General features: G+C 40.5%; 2 protein-coding genes across 3 annotated transcripts in view; one reads left to right on the top strand and one right to left on the bottom strand.

Moving 5' to 3' along the window:
* vars2 (valyl-tRNA synthetase 2, mitochondrial) overlaps positions 1-11,328 on the bottom strand; it is a 20,948-nt gene extending 9,620 nt beyond the window's left edge. The window contains exons 1-21 of one of the 2 annotated variants that reach the window (XM_035182196.2): positions 11,211-11,328; positions 10,325-10,501; positions 9,227-9,308; positions 9,027-9,127; positions 8,683-8,804; positions 8,487-8,553; positions 7,309-7,406; positions 7,144-7,225; positions 6,675-6,794; positions 5,768-5,876; positions 5,582-5,670; positions 3,852-3,942; positions 3,567-3,694; positions 3,300-3,403; positions 2,910-2,991; positions 2,605-2,681; positions 2,364-2,451; positions 2,150-2,243; positions 1,309-1,379; positions 645-770; positions 438-542 (exon numbers count right to left, since the gene is read on the bottom strand). In XM_035182196.2, coding sequence (XP_035038087.2) covers positions 438-542; positions 645-770; positions 1,309-1,379; positions 2,150-2,243; positions 2,364-2,451; positions 2,605-2,681; positions 2,910-2,991; positions 3,300-3,403; positions 3,567-3,694; positions 3,852-3,942; positions 5,582-5,670; positions 5,768-5,876; positions 6,675-6,794; positions 7,144-7,225; positions 7,309-7,406; positions 8,487-8,553; positions 8,683-8,804; positions 9,027-9,127; positions 9,227-9,308; positions 10,325-10,501; positions 11,211-11,321 — 2,124 coding nt within the window. In that variant the 5' untranslated portion in view covers positions 11,322-11,328. The remainder of the gene's footprint in view (positions 1-437; positions 543-644; positions 771-1,308; positions 1,380-2,149; positions 2,244-2,363; positions 2,452-2,604; positions 2,682-2,909; positions 2,992-3,299; positions 3,404-3,566; positions 3,695-3,851; positions 3,943-5,581; positions 5,671-5,767; positions 5,877-6,674; positions 6,795-7,143; positions 7,226-7,308; positions 7,407-8,486; positions 8,554-8,682; positions 8,805-9,026; positions 9,128-9,226; positions 9,309-10,324; positions 10,502-11,210) is intronic. The other variant, XM_035182198.2, reaches the window with a different exon arrangement.
* ppp1r11 (protein phosphatase 1, regulatory (inhibitor) subunit 11) lies at positions 11,328-18,720 on the top strand. The gene is made up of 3 exons (XM_035182206.2): positions 11,328-11,463; positions 12,952-13,060; positions 15,028-18,720. Exons 1-3 carry the CDS (start codon positions 11,386-11,388, stop codon positions 15,210-15,212), a joined length of 372 nt encoding a protein of 123 aa, XP_035038097.1. The 5' UTR covers positions 11,328-11,385; the 3' UTR covers positions 15,213-18,720.

The raw sequence follows: 18,720 nt of genomic DNA, 5'->3' as shown, positions 1-18,720 counted from the left end.
AGGGTCCAGAACAAGAGACTCCCATGGGCTCAGTGCTGGCTCCAACTTATTTCAACATCTACACAACCATGACCAGCTGCAGTACCAGAACAATCTCAGATACATATACGCAAATGACCTTTGCATTGCCACACAGTCAAGCTGCTTTCAGACATGCACTGAACTTCAGAGAGCTATATGTGTGAACACAAATGTCTAAGTGAGAGCCTCCTTTCTGTGGAATTTTCCGGCTGGCTCTTTAGTATATAAAGTCCGGATGAAGTCCGAATGAGCTCATGTAAGAACACAGCACGAGATCCACAGGAGGATTCATTGCAAGCAAGTGGGTGTGTTGAGGACATCTCTAACATCTGAATGAACCTCCTGCTGACAAGTGTGACAAATATCAATTCATTTATAGTAATATGGCTCCTGAGCTAAATCCACATGCTACCTACCTCCAGAGACACTCCATGAATTACATCTAATGGGTCGATGACATTTCCAAGAGATTTACTCATTTTTCTTCCATGATTATCTCTCACCAGAGAGTGAAACAGCACCTGAGGAAAACGAACAGAGGAAAACGATAGCGTTGGCTGAGACTGGGATTCAACAAAAGAGTTTGCATGTAGTTTTGTGTTGAGGTTTTATGAACTAAGTACCTGCTTGAAGGGCAGTTGTCCTGTCAGCTCTGTGCCCAGCATTACCATTCTTGCCACCCAGAAGAAGATGAGGTCATTGCCTGTCTCCAGAATAGAGATGGGGTAGTAGTGCTGAAGGTCAGTGGTCTGTGGGAAGTGAAGTGCGGGGTATAATCAGTAGGCGTTTTGTTGATTCTCATGGGAAGGGGTGATGGGGGGTCCCCTCACATAATGCTTCAGTAGAGAAGGATATGCTTGTTGCATGAGCACACAGTGACAGTAGTATACTGAGCTTATAGTGCATTCTGCCTGCCTGTGGGTAAGATTGAGCCATCTCCGATCATCTCCCTGCTCCTCCTGCTTTGCTTTGTGTCATGCCCTCGCAAATCTCGCAGGCAGTTTCAATGTTTAACAATAAAATGCAGATCCTGCTATTTAGACAGCAGCACTAACTATAGGAAGTACACCTGCACACACAAATTATCTGTCTGCACAAGCAGCACTCTCTGTGTGGGGGTGGCTGAGAGAGAATGGCAGAACTGACAGGTTGTCAAGGGGACACATTTTGGGGTTTAAAGCATGGCACCCACCAACCCCCTCTACAAAACTATTCATAATTAAAATAAATGTATTACAATGTATGGGGATGTTTACTGAATAAATTAGGTGGCTGGGGGAAGTGTACCTGTTCTGGCCAGCCAAGCATGGCGAAGGGAAACAGGCCTGAGGAGAACCACGTATCCAAGACATCAGGGTCTGTGGATGTAAGAAACAAAGAAATACATGTGTGTATTTACATGAATGTCATTTGTATCAGAGTAGGACCAGAATACCAGACCTCAATCACAAGCCTAGTAATGTAACGACAAAAAGGGTTCGTATGCACAGCCCATACATTTTGGCATTACTATATTGAAAGAATAAAATCAAATGGAAAAAATATATATCAATTTATGAATATATGAGGATATAAATGAATAAATGTCTTATTTCAATTTTAAGTTTAGTTTACACATTATATGCCTATTTGATGACGTGGTGACATGGTGTTATTTTTAGGAGGATACTAGAGGATTTGTTGATAAAGTTTATAATTTTGATTTCATGTAAATTACATGACTTCATTTTAATGTTGTCAGTCACTTACTTCTATATATCGGTGTTTTCTGTAAATCTATGTAGTTTTAATATGACCTCAAACATATGCTTTGTATTTCTGTGAATTTGTTTAGTTACTTATTGGCTGATACACTGATTTATCTGAGTTCAGCTAAAATGGCCTTTTAAAATAAGCTGTGTCAATGCGGTGTTTAGCCTCTGGTAGAGTCGTGGTGGTACAAAAAGTGTTCGTAGCTGTGGTAAAACCAATAGCATAAGCAGTAGCACTGTTAGCAGCATTAACATGTGTAAAAAACACTGAAAACTGTTTTGTTTCCCCTTCAGAACGTGAGGGGTAGAGTAAGGTTTTCATCAGCTGATACAGCACCATGACAGATTCAGTGACACACGTAAGACTGGTGAATCACCTTGAGTCAAAGTGACGGCCTCCGGACGCACTCCATATCTGATAGCAGCTCTCTGTCGCGCTTCATCCTCGCTCCGTCCCCAAACCCACCGCTCCTACAACAATTAACACACACACCAAACAACATCACTGGGAAAATTCTCTCTCTCTCTCTCTCTATTCTTCTATCTATTTAAAATCAATTATTCTAAACATAAACGATGCAAAGACCAAACCTCTTTTGTGTCAGTACAATTGGGAAGCTCCACTTGGTAAGCAGGGATCTGATGACCCCACCAAAGCTGCCTGGAAATGCACCAATCACTGCAAAGGAAACAGTGGGATATTGTTAGGAACCCATGTATTGAAACAAAAGCTCATTCATCATTAGAGTGGTGTCATTTCATGCACATGTCCGACCAGTAACAATGTACACACTCATTCAGTTTGTCCAAGGCAAAGGTCAGAACTGTTTACCTGATGTTGGACAGCCACGTCTTCCAGGTCTTGGTGTAGAAGTCAGGGATGATTTGCAGCTGTCCGTCCTCCACTGCCTGATAGCAAACCACAAAGTCACGTGTAAGTGTTAAATAAATGTTGTCAGAGAGTTCAAGAGTGAGATGATTTCACTTAGCTACTAAATTCTTCATTCTGTTAACATGATGGAGCCTGACATGGGTACTTGAAAGTACAGTATGTGATATATGTATGTGATACAACTAAAAACTCTTATAGATATGAAAGTTGACATATATATCTACAGCTCACAGCTCCCAACCTACCTGTACAGCTTTTTTAGCCATTTGATCACAGCGGACGAACCACTGCTTCTTTAGAAGAGGTTCAATGATGTCTCCTGAACGGCTGTGACAAGTCAAATGAGAGAATCCACAAAATAGAAAATTATCCTGGCAAAAAAAGAGCCTGAAAAAAAACCGTGCTCATCTTTCAGGGCCTCTGTACAGAGGTCAACAGAGCATGTGCAATTTTCATTGCATCCCCCCACAAACAGACTGCAGTCATGCTGCAGTGTTATCGACCCTTTCTAGATGTTAAAGACAAGAAATGCTGGAAACTCACTGACTGGACAGTGAAGAAGCGTTACGCTACACACATGTACAGTATGAAGCACACACAAGGAAAGTCTGGTGTATGTGTGGATTTTCCTCTACCTGCAGATGGGTAAAGTCATGGCATGACTCTTCTTTCCTCTGAAAAGCTTCCTCTCAACCAGTGCATCCACAACAAACTGCCTGGCATCAAAACGCTTCACTCCCTTAAAGGACACATAGCAACACAAACGTAGTCAGTGCATATACTACCACTGACCACAGGAACAACATTGCCTGTATTTTGTAAGTTGCAGATCCCTCAGTAATCACATCTCCTCAAAGACTTCATATGGTATTGACATGATAATAACAGTGGGGTCCACGCACCTCCAGCCACTGGCCACAGGGGGGTGTCATGGTGCCATCACCTCGAATGACAGTGAGGCGTGGCAGTGAATGCCTCTGTGACAGCAGGAAGTCACTGTGGTCATGAGCAGGTGTCACCTTCACTGCACCTACAAAACACAGACAGTTGGACACAAGCAGCTCAGATAACATGAGAGCAGCAGCATTCATGCAGCATGTCCAGGGATGGACAAAATAACATGAACAAATCCACATAATGGACAAGCTGTTTTGACGACGCTGAATCAAAGGGAGTGTTGCTATCACCTGTTCCAAGCTCCATGTCCACCATAGAATCAGTGATGATGGGCAGGAGTCTGTTGGTGAAGGGGTGTCTGCACTGCTTCCCATTAACAGCCTAAAAGTGGACAAAATAAAGAGATATGAGAACAGCACATCTGTGTTAATGAGTGTCATGTATAAAAATAAAGTACAACTATGAGATGAGACATCTACCTACTAATTCCACAAATGTCTGTCTGTCTGTCTACCGTTCATCTTATCAACTTCATACTTGGCATGTCTTTTGTAAATTGCCAAGGGAAGAGTGCAGAGTTTGGTACTATTTGGACACATGATAAGTTTAGTGGGTGTAGGGCCGTATGCGAACAGTTTGTCTGCAGTATAGCTTGAACATGTCTTCTTCTACGTTCTCTGATAGAGCACAGCAGTGGTCAGTTGTCTTCGAAGTAAAAGCACAACGTTCATTTTGTTGCTGTAATGCTTTATACCTTAGCATGCTCCTCTTGCATGGCTTAGTATATCGACGTTTAACATTGGCAGTGAGTCCTGATTAATGAACTTTAATAATAATGTTACACTAAGCTGCTTGGGACTTGGGTCTGATTTATCGCTCAGAGGGTTTGGTCAACTGGAGCTGTGCACTGGAATCTGCCATCTCTGACATAGAGGTGAAACAGCTTCACAAACTATATATAGCTCTTATTTTGAAAATTTGTGAACTTGGGTCTGAAGATTGTGTCGATCGTGAGTACTTCCTCCACCCCTGACCATTGTAGATTTGATCCATATCCTCTCCCCTTATCCTTACATACATGTACACGTACATATAAATCATTGTTTATTTGTTAGTTTACATTTGGGGAAATTGCAATAAACTCTTATACAAGGAGGGGCAATGCAGTTAACGTAATGTTTGTATTCAACATGTTGCTGAAGTTAACTTGCAGCCCATCTCCCTTGTTAACCTTTTAAATTCAGGCTAAAACAACAAAATAAAGTGCATTTGAGTATTTGTGTGTCTATGTGAGTATATATTGACACAATAATATAAAAGTGAAAAAGTGAATAAAATATTTGGATTTAAATGTGACTCAAAGTGATTGTTATCACACCACTGGTTCACTTGTGTACTGAGAAATCTGTTAGTGGTTGTAATTCAGATGATAAGTGTTTCATATCGGTGAGCCTTGTAATGACCAGAAAGACAAAGGCTGTTCTGCACCCTGCGACTCCAGAGTCTGCTCTGACGCTGGCTACTCTTCTATTATAGTATAAGTATAACATTCAGTCTCTAAATTACTGAACAAAAAGAGGAAGCTGTTCTCTCCTTTATCTGTTTACAAGAAACCTGATAATTTAGTTTTTTTTCTGTTATATTATTTATATAAGTAAAAGTACAAGTTTGCATCCGAGCTTATCTTTCTTCCTACTAGTGGTAAACACTTTAATTAACCCTTTGAGATATCATTGTTGCTCTGGTTTTACGTCACACCCAATTCAATATTATTTCCAGCAAACCCCAAAAAATGATGTTGCAGCATGGTAATAACAGCCTATTAATGTTGTACAGTTTGGTCTATTTGGGCTGAAAAAGCCTGATGAATATTGCCATATTCCTTTGATGTCCAATTTCCTTATTTTTATAGATTTATTAATATTAATATTCCCTAAAGAGGTGTACCCCTGTCTACATTCAATGAGATTCAAAGACTGCATTACCTTCTTTCAAACCTCAGTCAGAATTGAGTACTAACCTGATAACGAGGATCATCTGGATGAACAGCAATAGCTACATCTCCCAGCATAGTCTCAGGACGGGTGGTGGACACCATCACCTCTTCATCTAAAATACAAGGTAGAGGAAAATCGTAGTACAACAAATAACAGACCATGTCCAGGCACAACTTGTGTCATACTTCCAATAAGTCACAAATCCTCACCGTGGTTATCTATGGGGTAAGCAAAGGTAAACATTGTACCAAACTCAACCTTGTTTTCATAACCAGGAACAGACAACATGGTCGGCCCAGACAGCTCCTTTGAGTCAACCTGACAACAAATCCACAACCTAATGTTAACATACATGTATCATTTGCTCAAAATACGAAACAAAATTCTTGTGTAACAATGTACAGTCAGTAGGTAAAATAAGAGAAATGCTAAAAGCTGTGTCGACAAGAGGATTACAGGGCATTTTTGTTTTAAGACCTCATCCTGCTGTTTGTGTTATTGGCATAGAACTGTCTTTGGCATTGGAGATGGACCTTAATAATAGATGGAAATATAAATAATAGGTTAAAGGTTTTGTTGTGATTTTCTGATGGAGGCAACAGGTCGACACTCTTCGGTGTATTTGTCAAGCTTATCCAAATCTTTTCTAGGAATCACGTTAAAAAATTCAATAAGACTGAAAATATTTCCTATACTTATCTTAGCAATGTGAGAATGTTCTTTCAAAATAAAGGACATCACTTAAGTGTCAAAGTTCATTCTTGACTTTGGAAACAGTAGTTTCACCCCTAAAAATCTTGACTCTTGAATCTCAAGGTTCACTCACCAGCTTATACCATCTACATGCAGTTAGAACCCACAGATCCTTACAAAGCCTAACAAATATCACAAGCTGCCTCTCTGTTATTAAATCCTGAATGTCCCACAACTTCCTTAAATTCAATTATGACATTTCGACCAGCTTTGATGGTGCTAATCTTTCTTTCTTTGATGAACTTACTGAGCCCACAGTATACTGTATATAACAAACACACACACACACACAGAGCACACATATATATATAAATATATATAGTGTATAGTGTATAGTGTATAGTGTGTGTGAAGCTGTTTCACCTCTATGTCAGAGATGGCAGATTCCAGTGCACAGCTCCAGTTGACCAAACCCTCTGAGCGATAAATCAGACCCAAGTCGCACAGCTTGACGAAGGCCTCAGTCACAGCCCGGCTGAAACACTGGGATAAAATCAAATTAACAGTAAAAACTGACCTAATGAGCAGCTTAGTGTAACATTATTATAAAAGTTGATTAATCAGTACTCACTACCAATGTTACACTTCGATATACTAAGCCATGCAAGAGGATCATGCTAAGGTAATATATAAGTTCTTAATAGCAGATTGAGGTTTATTAACTTAAATATATAACACATAAAGTATCTATACTCTATAAATAATATATTGATACACATAATTACCCTCTAATAAAAATAACGCATCTTAAAGAATCTGTGTAAGTCTTCTGACTCACTTTCACGTGTCACATGGTGGAAAACAATAGTGATGTGGGTGCACGCTGTCTTACTGGATCCATGGTGAAACAGGCTCTGCTCCAGTCCAGAGAAGCACCGAGGCTCCTCAGCTGTCTGTAGATCTCTTCTCCTTTGCTGAGACATGGTGGATGGTGCATGAAACAAATTATGCGTTGACCAAATAGCAGACAAGTGATGAAGTGAATGTGGAGACTTACTCATTCTTCCACTTCCACACCTGTTGTAGAAACTCCTCCCTGGTGAAGTCGTGTCTATGCTTCCCCTCTTCCCTCAGCAGTCTTCTCTCCACCACAGTCTATCACACAGGAAATGGAGACCTCACTGCAGCACTCCTCAGCATATAGAGGCTCAGTCAAATGTAGTACAATCACTTCACAAAGACTTAAGGTTTTTGCAAGAATCTGTAGCAGATATGCATAAAGATCATTAAATGAATGAATGAAGTAATGAATAGATGAAGACAAACTGAAATTACCACTTAATTATATTGTAATACCTTCTTACAGATATGTACCAAACGTTGATTTTGCTATTGATTGCTAGAATCATTCCTGCTGTGAAAAGCTCTCCTGAGGCTTTTCCATTGTAAGTGATGTTGGATAAAATCCACAGTCTTCATCCCATGCATTCTAGAGTAAGCTGCTCATTTACTTTGAATGGGATGACGTTATGCATTGCTGATATTGCATTGTGATCCATAGCTTTGCTTTGCTTGTGTTGTGTGTAGTACAAGTTGGGAAAAGCTAAAACAAGCAGCACAGGCACCAGCCAATCAAATCACATTTAAGAAAATAAAGCTCCTGCTGGAGAGAGGAGGCAGAGGCAGCTGGGGAACCAAGCTTACATCGCTACAAGGTCAGCAAAGAAGCGCAATGCTCTAGTTGTTTTTCGACAACCAGCTATGTTGTGTGTCCTGAGCACACAACATATTGTTAGGCAAATTGTCAGGCACGCACATTGTAAAGCATTAATGCAATGCCGATGTGTGAGTGCCGTGTGAGTGAGTCAAATCAGAGTTGCATTCGCTTTTTGGTGTATTCCCATTTTTGTGCTTCCAAACACAGTGACTCATTGCTACATCACATCACTAATAAAGTGGACAAAAAGGGAGTTTTGTCCTGAAAAGACTCCAACCTTTAAAGATAATCACTTTATCTGAATTCACAGTGCGGATGCTTCATATTGCGGATCCTCATCTGGTTTTCATCATATGAACTGTGGATTTGTCGCTAACCACTTCTACTAGAACTGACAAAGGAAACACCCTTCTCCAGGCCGGTAGGAACAGCAGGAGCAGGAGACTCCTGAAAATATGAACCTATCCTTTAAATTCTCCATAGTCATGAATGAGAAAGAAAAGAGGGAGTTGTCATACCTGTGTTGCAATACCTGCATGGTCACATCCTGGAACCCAAAGCACTCTGTAGCCCTGCATCCTTTTCCTGGTGGATTATAAATTGATATATTACTGCTACGTCCACAGACAGCACTCCCAATGGGACTCACTTCTGAATAAGTGACAACAGATTTACAGTTTCACACAACATGCTGCAGATGCAGTTGGCAGTTACCTTCGAACCAGAGCGTCTTCTACAGCCACAGTCAGAGCATGGCCCAGGTGCAGAGTACCAGTCACGTTTGGTGGAGGGATGCACAGAGAGAAGGTCCGATCCACAGCGTGAGGTAATCTCTCCTGTATGGACGTGACAATAATTTGAGTTTGAAAGCAGATGAGAAACAGACAAAGTTGAAGCGCAAACCGTTTCTGTTTCACACATTGAGATCTAACTAGTCATCCATTTTTACAGTCACAAATCATGTTGAGTGATTTGTCATTTATAAACTTCATATATAAAGGCCATTCCTTTTTTTAAATTAATGACATCAGCATTAGAGTGTTGTTATAGTTCCTGACATGTTGCTCTGGACTGAAGAATCCTTCTTTCTCCCACCACTGATACCAGCTGGACTCCACATACTCTGGACTGTATGAGGTTGGGAATGGCAGGCTGGTGTCTGTGAATAAGGGAAAAAAAACGTGCCTAAGTCTACGGAGACACACAATGTGTAGCTGTTGATGGAAAAATCCAACAGAAGTGAAAAGAGGTCACTCACCTTTCTTTGTGCCAGGAAGAGTTGGAGCAGTGTACAAGATCCTCTGCTTCTCAGTCCATTTTACTGGTTTATCCTCAGCAGACTGGAAGAAAAATCCACATCGAAACAGATCAATTGTCTAGAGTGTTTGATATTAACATGTAAACAGTAAACTGAATAGAATCTTTTGGATTTTGCAGCCTTGGGAGACTGAGATACAAATTTATATTATTAATTAGGAGGATTGGTGGAAAAAAAATGGCCACCATTAATCAAAATAACTTCACAAAGGACAGAGCTAATTACAGCATGGTATGGCAACAGCACACAAACAGACCGCAAACGCCTGCAGAGAGTGGTCAAATCAGCCCAGTACATCACTGGAACGACCGTCCCATCTCTGCAGGACATCTATCAGCAGAGGGTCCTCAGAAGAGCCCGGAGCACCATCAGAGATCCCACACATCCCCAGCACCACCTCTTCACACTCCTTCCATCTGACAGACGGTACAGGAGTGTGAAATGCAGGACTTACAGGCTCAAGGACAGTTTCCCCCCCCAAGCCATAAGACTAACATCTCCAAGCCACTAAAAATCACCTTTAGCTACCTCAGCTGTTTATCTCGTATCCCTTATATTTATGATTAAAACTTAGTTTCCAGTACATATATGTATACATAATTAAATGTTTCTATTTTTCTTTGGATGTTTCTGGCTTTTGTATTTATATATTTTTGTTTTAATAACTGACGGCACCGGGCAGAGACAACAGAACTAAGAATGTCATTGCATTGATAAGTTGTTATTTCTGCATATGACAATAAAGCCTTTGAATCTTTGAACCTTTATCTGGTTAATAGGAGAGAAGTGATGGAACTTTGGGTGCACAGTAAAACACCACCAACTGTAGGAGGACCCTGTTATGGTGCCTATGTCTGAACCCAACATCAGCTCCCGATTTTTCGCCTGAACTTTAGCTTTAACAGGCGATTACGGAATCAAATAGAATTATTCTCTGATATAATTTCAGGATTAAATTTGGATGCTGAGGTGCTTCAGGGTTTATAGATTCCATGTTTCTTGGGTGGAAGTATCTGCAGGGTTTACTTTCCTACTTACACTGTGCTGACTTGACAGTATGGCCTGTTCCCGCTCTCGTCTACGCCTCTGCTTCTCAGCTTGGACCCGAGGAGGAGATTTAGAGGATGGTGAAGTGTTTGGTGGATTACTCGAACAGAGTCTGGCGGCTCCTCTGCTCACTAGCCTCACGCGGAGGACACGACCTGCCCTCCACATCTTGAACACGAACAGAGAACAATCTCCGTGTCGTGAAAGAGTCGGTTCTTCTCATTCAGACAAACTAATTCATAAACGAGCAACTCGTGGCATACGTCAACCTGCAAGGACAGTTCCTGGTTTCAACTACAGCCCCGTTTACTTACTGTGTTGTCAATACACTGAGTGCTCAGGTGTCAGTCACGACCTTTTAATTTTGTCGTTGTAAAACCGCGAAACATTTCTGCAGTGTTTGTTGGTTGTATATAGACAATGTGTCACTGTATGACGTCTTAAAATAACAGCTCGAATTCATGTTACTCTGCTGTAATAATATATCATTTCTTCCGCTCTCGAAATAAACATGACATTTCCAGGCGGGGGGGTTTGACATACGGACAACCGGAACTAGCTTCTGTCCGTCTGGAAATATCTTCCCCTCAGCACTACCGCTGTCAAGTTAATCAAATTACAAACGTGCCTAGATTTGAAAAATAAAATCCCTTTAAATGATACTTTAAAAAGATGTCAACCCAAAATGCAATATGAATGCAATATGAATATCCCCTCACATATATTATATTATTGGGTATCATCGTGTTTTGACGTGACTTATCCGTTCGTTTGTGAGACACGGCTGATCATTTCTTTGGGACGTGGAATCATTAGGTTTCCGGTTTGACTGTATCTCCCCAACCCACTTGGCAGCTTGACTTTGTGTTGGCCTCACCTCACTAAGGTGTTCAGCACGTCCGAGTCGCCAGGTCAGCAGCCCTCCACGTACAGCTGTGTGTGGTCCAAAGAACCGAGTTGAGCGGCTCCAGCCATAACGACACCACATTACAAGTTTCTTCTTGTACACCTGAAAGCTAGCTAACGATAGCGTTAGCACAGCAGCTCCAGGGATGGCGGAGGTTCCCGGGACATCAAGTGAGACGATAACGGAGACTGTTCAGACCAGCACACCGCCTCCGCCCCAGCAGGTGAGAAATAAAGAGCTCGTCCTTTTTAGATGTTTTACCGAGCGGGGGATATGGTCCGGTACCAAAGAGTGGTCCTGCACGGAGGAGGCCGCGCTGTCTGCACACAGGGTTCATGTTGTCATGTTGAAGTAATATCACCTAGTGTGTGTGTGGGGAGGTGGACAGGGCCTAACGTGTCAGTGACGTTAAGCTCGTTTGAAATGACAGCGCTCCATTGGGTGTGTTGAAGTACTGTCCATCATGACATCCCAGGTCAACCCGAGTATGTGTGAGGTGTCAGCTGCAGGTTGCGGTTCCTCCGCTGTTGTGCTGGACCTTGACGCTCCGGTGCATTCAGCTCCCTCTGATGCTACTGAGCAACACAGTGAGAGAGTAACACGTAGTAGTAACATTCTACTCACAGCTGAACTCTGTACTGGGTGGGTGGGGGGGACTGAAAGGGCAGGGGTTACAGGACACACGGAGCCCACCGTCACTGTGCTCCTGGAGTGGGTCTGTGTTTTGAGAACGTGTTAGTGGACATTCTCAGAGCGAGGGGTCCATCCATATTTGAAAAGGAGTCTGCACTTTGTTACACGAATCATACTATGCAAGTTAGATGGGGTATCTTCACCCCTTCCCAACAACCAGTGGGGGTTGACAAGCCGGAACATTGTCACCAATTGCATTCAATTGCATTTATATGGATGGTCCCTGGCTTTATGGTGGGGGACAGTCTTATTAACCAACTGATGCACGCTGGTGATTTAGTTCTTTCCTCCTCACAGTGCTGGTTTACAGCCACTGCTTAGAGTGTAATGTGTTCAAGGTAGGGTTTGCACTATGACGTTAAATTGAGCTCTAACAGAGTGCTGTCATGATTGATACCCAAGCAGGATCAGAACATTTCCCCTCATTCTTTATGGCAGACCAAGTCTTACATGTTGGAACAAAGAAAAATATCTAGGTCACATCATCAGGTATGATTCATGAGATCATGACAATGTGCAGTGTTAGAGCTGTAAACTGTATGCGCAAGCAAACACATTTTCTATGTACAGATTGTGACAATAGCATTTGTTTTAGAGCTGACTGTACTCCACAGCACACTTGTGGTGCAGCTATAGTCCAAGGTGGACAAGTGCAAGCCACGTGTTTGGGCGGCTGTGGCTGAGGGGTTGAGCGGTCGTCCTCCAACCAGAAGGTTGGCTGATGATCCCAGTCTTTCCCATCTGCATGCCGAAGTGTCCTTGAGCAAGATGCTGAACCCCGAATTGCCCCTAATAGAAAAAAAAGTGCTGCTAATGCACTGTGTGAATGTGTGTGTGTGAATGGGTGAATGGCAAACTGTACTGTAAAGCTCTTTGAGTGGTCATCAAGACTAGAAAAGCTCTATATAAATATAGACCATTTACTATTTACCATGTTTGTGGCATAATTTTATTTACATGTGATACCAGTTTACATGTGATTCCAAGTATGTTACAGCAGACCTCTCACATGTTACAGGAGGGAAGAAGCCTGACAATCAAGCTGAGGAAGAGGAAGACTGAGAAGAAGGTGGAGTGGTCCAGTGACACCGTTGACAATGAGCACCTGGGAAGAAGGTCTTCAAAGTGTGAGTTCCTCTTTTTCATCAGCACACACTTAAAAGTATTCATGCGATGGATACCTTTCTTTAGTTTGGATAATTGAATTTAGGCTGGAGCTACTTTTAATGTTTTTCAAATTGTGAATATATATATATGATGTGTGTGTATATATATATATATATACACACATCATTTTCAAGCTGTCACAAAGATTATGTTTACCACCATTTTATGCTTCATAATCATTTAAAATATGAAATAGCTGTTCTTTTAGTAAATATTTCCTGTCCTGATCAATAATGTTTTAATAGTAGCTGTTATCTAGAGGTTAGGGTGTGTAAAATGAATGATATTTCTATTAAATTACACATTTTTTGGGGGGTTCGAACCACCCCAACAGTTATGTATCTTTCCAAGTTTGTTTCTCCATTTTGAGACATAACACCCATGTTCAAACCTCTCAGTATTTCATTGTTGACTTTGAGCTTCTGTATAAACGGTTCATTCTCAATAATTTCTTAGTGTTGTATCAGTAATCAACCTTGATCCATGTTCATATCCAACATATGCCAAGTTAGGTCATTGAATTTGAGGAAGGAGGACCTGGATAGTCCATGAATTTGATGTTAAATGGCTCCTATTTATTATGTGATTTGGGGCTTTGTCAGAGAAAAGGTGACAATCATAGCTCTTAGTCCTAAACAGGGGTCTTGCATGTCACTGTGAGGCATCCAATGACAGCTTTAGACCTTTGACGGACTTAGACCACCTACATCCAAATGCAGCGATACATTTTAGATTTTACATGTGTCTGCTGCTCTGACTCACATCTGCAAATTAACCAGTCAGAATGTGACATTAAATGATGTAGATCACACCAATTATATATGTTTTGGTTACCTTTTTTCTCTAAACACTGTAGTAGAAAACATCCTGGAATAAACACTTGAACTGCTTTCTGTGATACATTGATAAATAATCCAAGTTTTAAAGCCTTAGGTGCAGCACACACGTATCTAAGCAGCCATGGGCAGTAGTATGTGATGTCTTCTGCTGCTGTAACATTGCAAATGTCCCCATTGCGGGACTAATAAAGGACTTCTTATCTTATCTTATCTTAATATAGAAAATTGTGGATGTGATACATTGAAATGCCTCACGATGCATCGAGAATCGTTGACTGCTGAATCGTTATTTATCGAATCGTGAGGCTAGTCAAGATGCACACCTCTATGCATGATCCTGCATTATCACACAAGTACTCTGTAGTCATCACTGCATGATAATATGAATAGTTAGTAGTCGTTCCTACATTATTATATGGAGTATTCTATAGCCATTACTATATTATTACAGGAGTACTCAATAATCATTATTACAACATTACAGTTGTACCCACTAGTCATTACAACATTATTACATGAGTACTCAATAGTCATCACTATATTATTGCATGGGTTCTCAATATTCATTGCTATATTATTACATGAGTACTCGAAATTCATTACTACATTAATGCATGAATACTCAGTAGTCAATAACACATATTACACTAGCACTCAGTACTTTTTGGTCAGACCACACCCCATCTTCAAACTCAGCCTTCATTTTGATCTCAGCTACTCACCTGTTATATAACTACATCTTGCACAGTTGTGTTGTCACAGTGACAAAATCTACCCAAAGACAGCCGTCCGTCGGTCTGTGCGCCCATCTGCCAAATGAATGTCTCCAATATCTATGACCACATTTTGCTATGATGACACACATACAGAGAGAATTGCTACTAGCCAGGTTGTGGTAGCTGCTGATAATTTATTCCTCCTCTTCATCCTCCTGCTGCATGACTCAAACAGCAGCTGAAAGGCTATTTTTACTACATCCTCCCTTTAGTTACTTTTTCTGACCAGAAGTGTTAAAACAAAGAAGTGAAGACATTAGCAGTAGATGCAGATCCCCTGGATCAATTCTAATCATTTATGTTGTATTCCAGGCTGCTGTATCTATGAGAAGCCCCGACAGTTTGGAGAGTCGTCCTCTGAAAGCGAGGGAGATGATGATGAAGAAGGGTGTGGCAGCGCTCACTGTATCCTGGGCCATGGAAGGAGAGGCGATGGACAGAGAGGGTCTGGGGGTACCACAGTGCCCCCAAACACTGGAGGGTCTCATACCCACTAATGAGCTATGTAGGCTGATTGTGGGATTTTGAGTGGTTTCTCACCACAGCATTGCCGTATTATAAAACTGCACTCTTTTTTTGAGTTACATCACTGAGGTACAGGCAGGCCTGATGCTGCGTTCTAGTCATGAGTCAGAATCTGTACTGCTGCTCTGAGAAACACAGAGTAACACAAATCTGGCAGATAAAAGACAAAACCAGGAATCAACATATGGAGACATTCAATTTTAAATCATTCTCTCATTTCAACGAATAAACGCATGCTCAGTATTTTGCCAATTAACATGAATGAATGATATATACAAGCTTAAATTTCTCTTATCTAAAGCTTTTATCACAAAGGACACATGATGTGATAATAATAGGTTCTAAAGGACTGTACCAGTGTTTATGCTCGTATTAGCCCTTTTGCTACACAGCACACACAATGTGTCTTCAATTTCAGCTGAGCTTTTTCAAAAGCGTGATATAGGGTGATACTAAATGTTCTGCAGCGCAGCAGCATGATTTAACACTGATTTGTCATAAATGAGCTAAAACAAATAAAAACACGCTTTTATGGTGTACAGTGATGTCACCATGTCAAACAAACTGCAAACAATTGGATCAGTGGTTTAAATGAACATTTCTGTACAAATGTGATGGCATGCAGTGGTGACAGTAGAACTTCACTAATACCAGTACACTAACCCTTCTAGTTCAAATCACATGGATGTACATTACATACCTGTTGATCATTTTCAAGAACGTAAGCTGCAGGTGTCTGACAGTATTAAAAAAAAACACAACAGTGTAGAGTGCTTTGGAAAATGTTCATGAGCTGTGATTTGTCATGAAAGAGCTAAAACAAATGTCAGTGTCTTTACACCTTTGCTTTAAACTCCATCCATCACGTTGCACTTTCTCCAGCAGCAGATTGGACGTTATGACTCTGAGGCGTCTCTGGAACGCAGCACACAGTTTGGAGAGTGGGAGAGGGATAGATACAGTCTGCCTGTGTATTTAGCTCATGACAAAGTGGCAGAGTTAATTGTATATAATTCAGGACATCACTTTTTATTTTTTTATTTATTTGCTGGTCTTAATTCTATACTTGCTAATGCTCGACATGCAATCAGCCACGGTCTGTAGTAACATTGCATTAATACTCCATGATGTGTGGATTAAAAAGTGGACACCCACAGAGATCCCATTTTAACATTTATTGTCTGATTATTTTGTAACAATTACTGACAGAATATATACATGATTACATTGTTACTACACAAGCTTTTAGCACAGTCAGTATAATATGTCAGAGCCAGGTTATCCATATGAGAGAGCTCAGCCCCATGTGGCTAATAAATTATACATTTTATTCAATTACGGATTTAACACAAGTCTGGATTTTTTTGCGAGCTTGTTGTCATAGCAACAAGCCTTTAAACACAAACCTACCAAAGGGTTTCCTGGAAAATGAAGTCATTGTCAGAAATCAGATCAGATCCTTTCTGCCCAGACTAAAACAGGGAGTAATTGATTTGTTTGTCACATTCAAGTCAAATGTATATCTAATTGATCAGTCAGGCTACACAACAGCAGAAGATCAGTTCACATCACTAATCAAACCTCTAACTGCATCGGAAGGACCAAGTTGTCCAAGAGAGGATGATCAGAATCAGTTGAGCTGGATTATTTCATCCATGTTTGGAGAACATGCCCCTGATCTTCACCAATGTGTCACAGAAATGATGATCCACTTGTTCTCCCAAACTCACCGAACTCTGTCAGCTCAAACTAACAGGTTGAAACATGTTCTCTCATAAATGGATCAGAAAGTTTCCTGTAAAGGTTAAATCATAACATCATAAACAGTGATATTGTTCACTCTGTGCACTTTTTCATCCTTCCAAATAATTACTGGTGTAGCCCTTACAGTGCAAAAAATTTGCATACAGTCAGCATATATGAAGAGAACTATTTTCAATGATGAATTAACTAATAATGTATTAATAATTAATACCAACTTAGAAAGTTCTCTCAACGAAGCCTCAGTGACACTGACAGGAAATGATGGTACTGGGAAATAAAGCATTGCCAAATGTTGGTGGAACTATTTTACAATAATCGTTCAAAAAGATGTAATCATTTTATTTAAAAAATGTGGTTTCTTCTATGGAATAAAAAGGAATAAATTCGACTTAAAGAATCAGTTGAATCACAAAAGAGTAACATAACATATTAATGTATGTATGCTTTATAACTCCTGGATTTGAACAGTATTACATGTATCAGGATTCACATTAGCTTCATCAGAGCAGAGACATCAGTCATCAGATCACTGAAAACAGTATTACCTCCTGTCAGTCAGAGGTTTCATTTCACAGTAAGAATTGAACACTGATACTGTATCAACTGATTTTAAGATATATATATTTGCAGACATTATTGGCTGATATATTATTCAGTTATTCAAAAGTTGAGATGTTGTCAGTACGGGCTTTAAAAACCCTGTTCTGACTAATTAAAATATGTTTGAAGGTGAGGAGCTGTTGCACAAAAATAGATTTTTAGTTTACTATTGTGAGATAACTTAATTTAAAATCGTCCCTGCTAACCCTAACCCTGAATTAGCTGGATGAATTTATCTGGATAACACGCTGTGTTGGGGGTTAGGGGCTGTAGGTCGTGAACTGTTTCTGTGGGTCTAAACTAAAAAACACAGAGACACAGTTGTGTTAAAATCCGTAACCAGAGCTCAATAGCTGCCAGTTCAGTTCTCAGCTCCCCATACAAAGTTTTTCACCTTTGATAACTTTTGCAAAGCTGTTTTCTGTACAGTTTGCTGATTAGACCACTCTGTCATGACAACATTAGATTCCATTAAACCTCATTAACAGAACGAGTGCTGGTATTTTTAACCTAAATCCTCTGCTGCTTTTCTTTTGCATGATGTTTTTTTTTTGAGAATTTATTTTCACTGGACAATCCTCGACCTTTTTGCATTAGAAGGTTTGTAGAACTGTTTCTTTGTGTTGGATGTTAATGAGTGAAGTGAGAATGGAGGATAATTGAGTTGTGATGCAAAGTTTAATTGTTAATGCACTTATCCACTCAATATCTTGGACACCCATAGGTTCCCATTACATTCAGCTGCACACCAGTAGGAAAAGAGAAATCTATGACTTGACTCTATGAACTCATGTGACTGTGTGAGAGTGACTGAAGTGTTTTATTGCAGTGGGGTGAATCTCTGAAGATGAAGGGGTCCAGTCCTGTCACAGCTAATGTGGCGGACAGGACATACTGTACTACCTGTATGAAAACTCACCTCCTCCTCCATGTTTGATTAGTGACAGTGATACACGCTCATTCACTTCATTTATGCCTACACTTTCTGTTCTACGCAAACACATAGACATTGTTACATATGTACATTGCTGTACTGGTTATGCACCGTTCTGTATATACTTTTCAGCATAATGAGAGCAGATCTAATGTGAATTAAAGTTTTGAACTGTGACTAAA

The sequence above is a fragment of the Hippoglossus stenolepis genome, chromosome 17 (genome assembly GCF_022539355.2).
Source record: "Hippoglossus stenolepis isolate QCI-W04-F060 chromosome 17, HSTE1.2, whole genome shotgun sequence".
In the NCBI taxonomy this organism is placed as follows: domain Eukaryota; kingdom Metazoa; phylum Chordata; class Actinopteri; order Pleuronectiformes; family Pleuronectidae; genus Hippoglossus; species Hippoglossus stenolepis.
The sequence above is the reverse complement of the archived record's forward strand: the minus strand, read 5'-3'. Positions and strand labels throughout refer to the sequence as shown.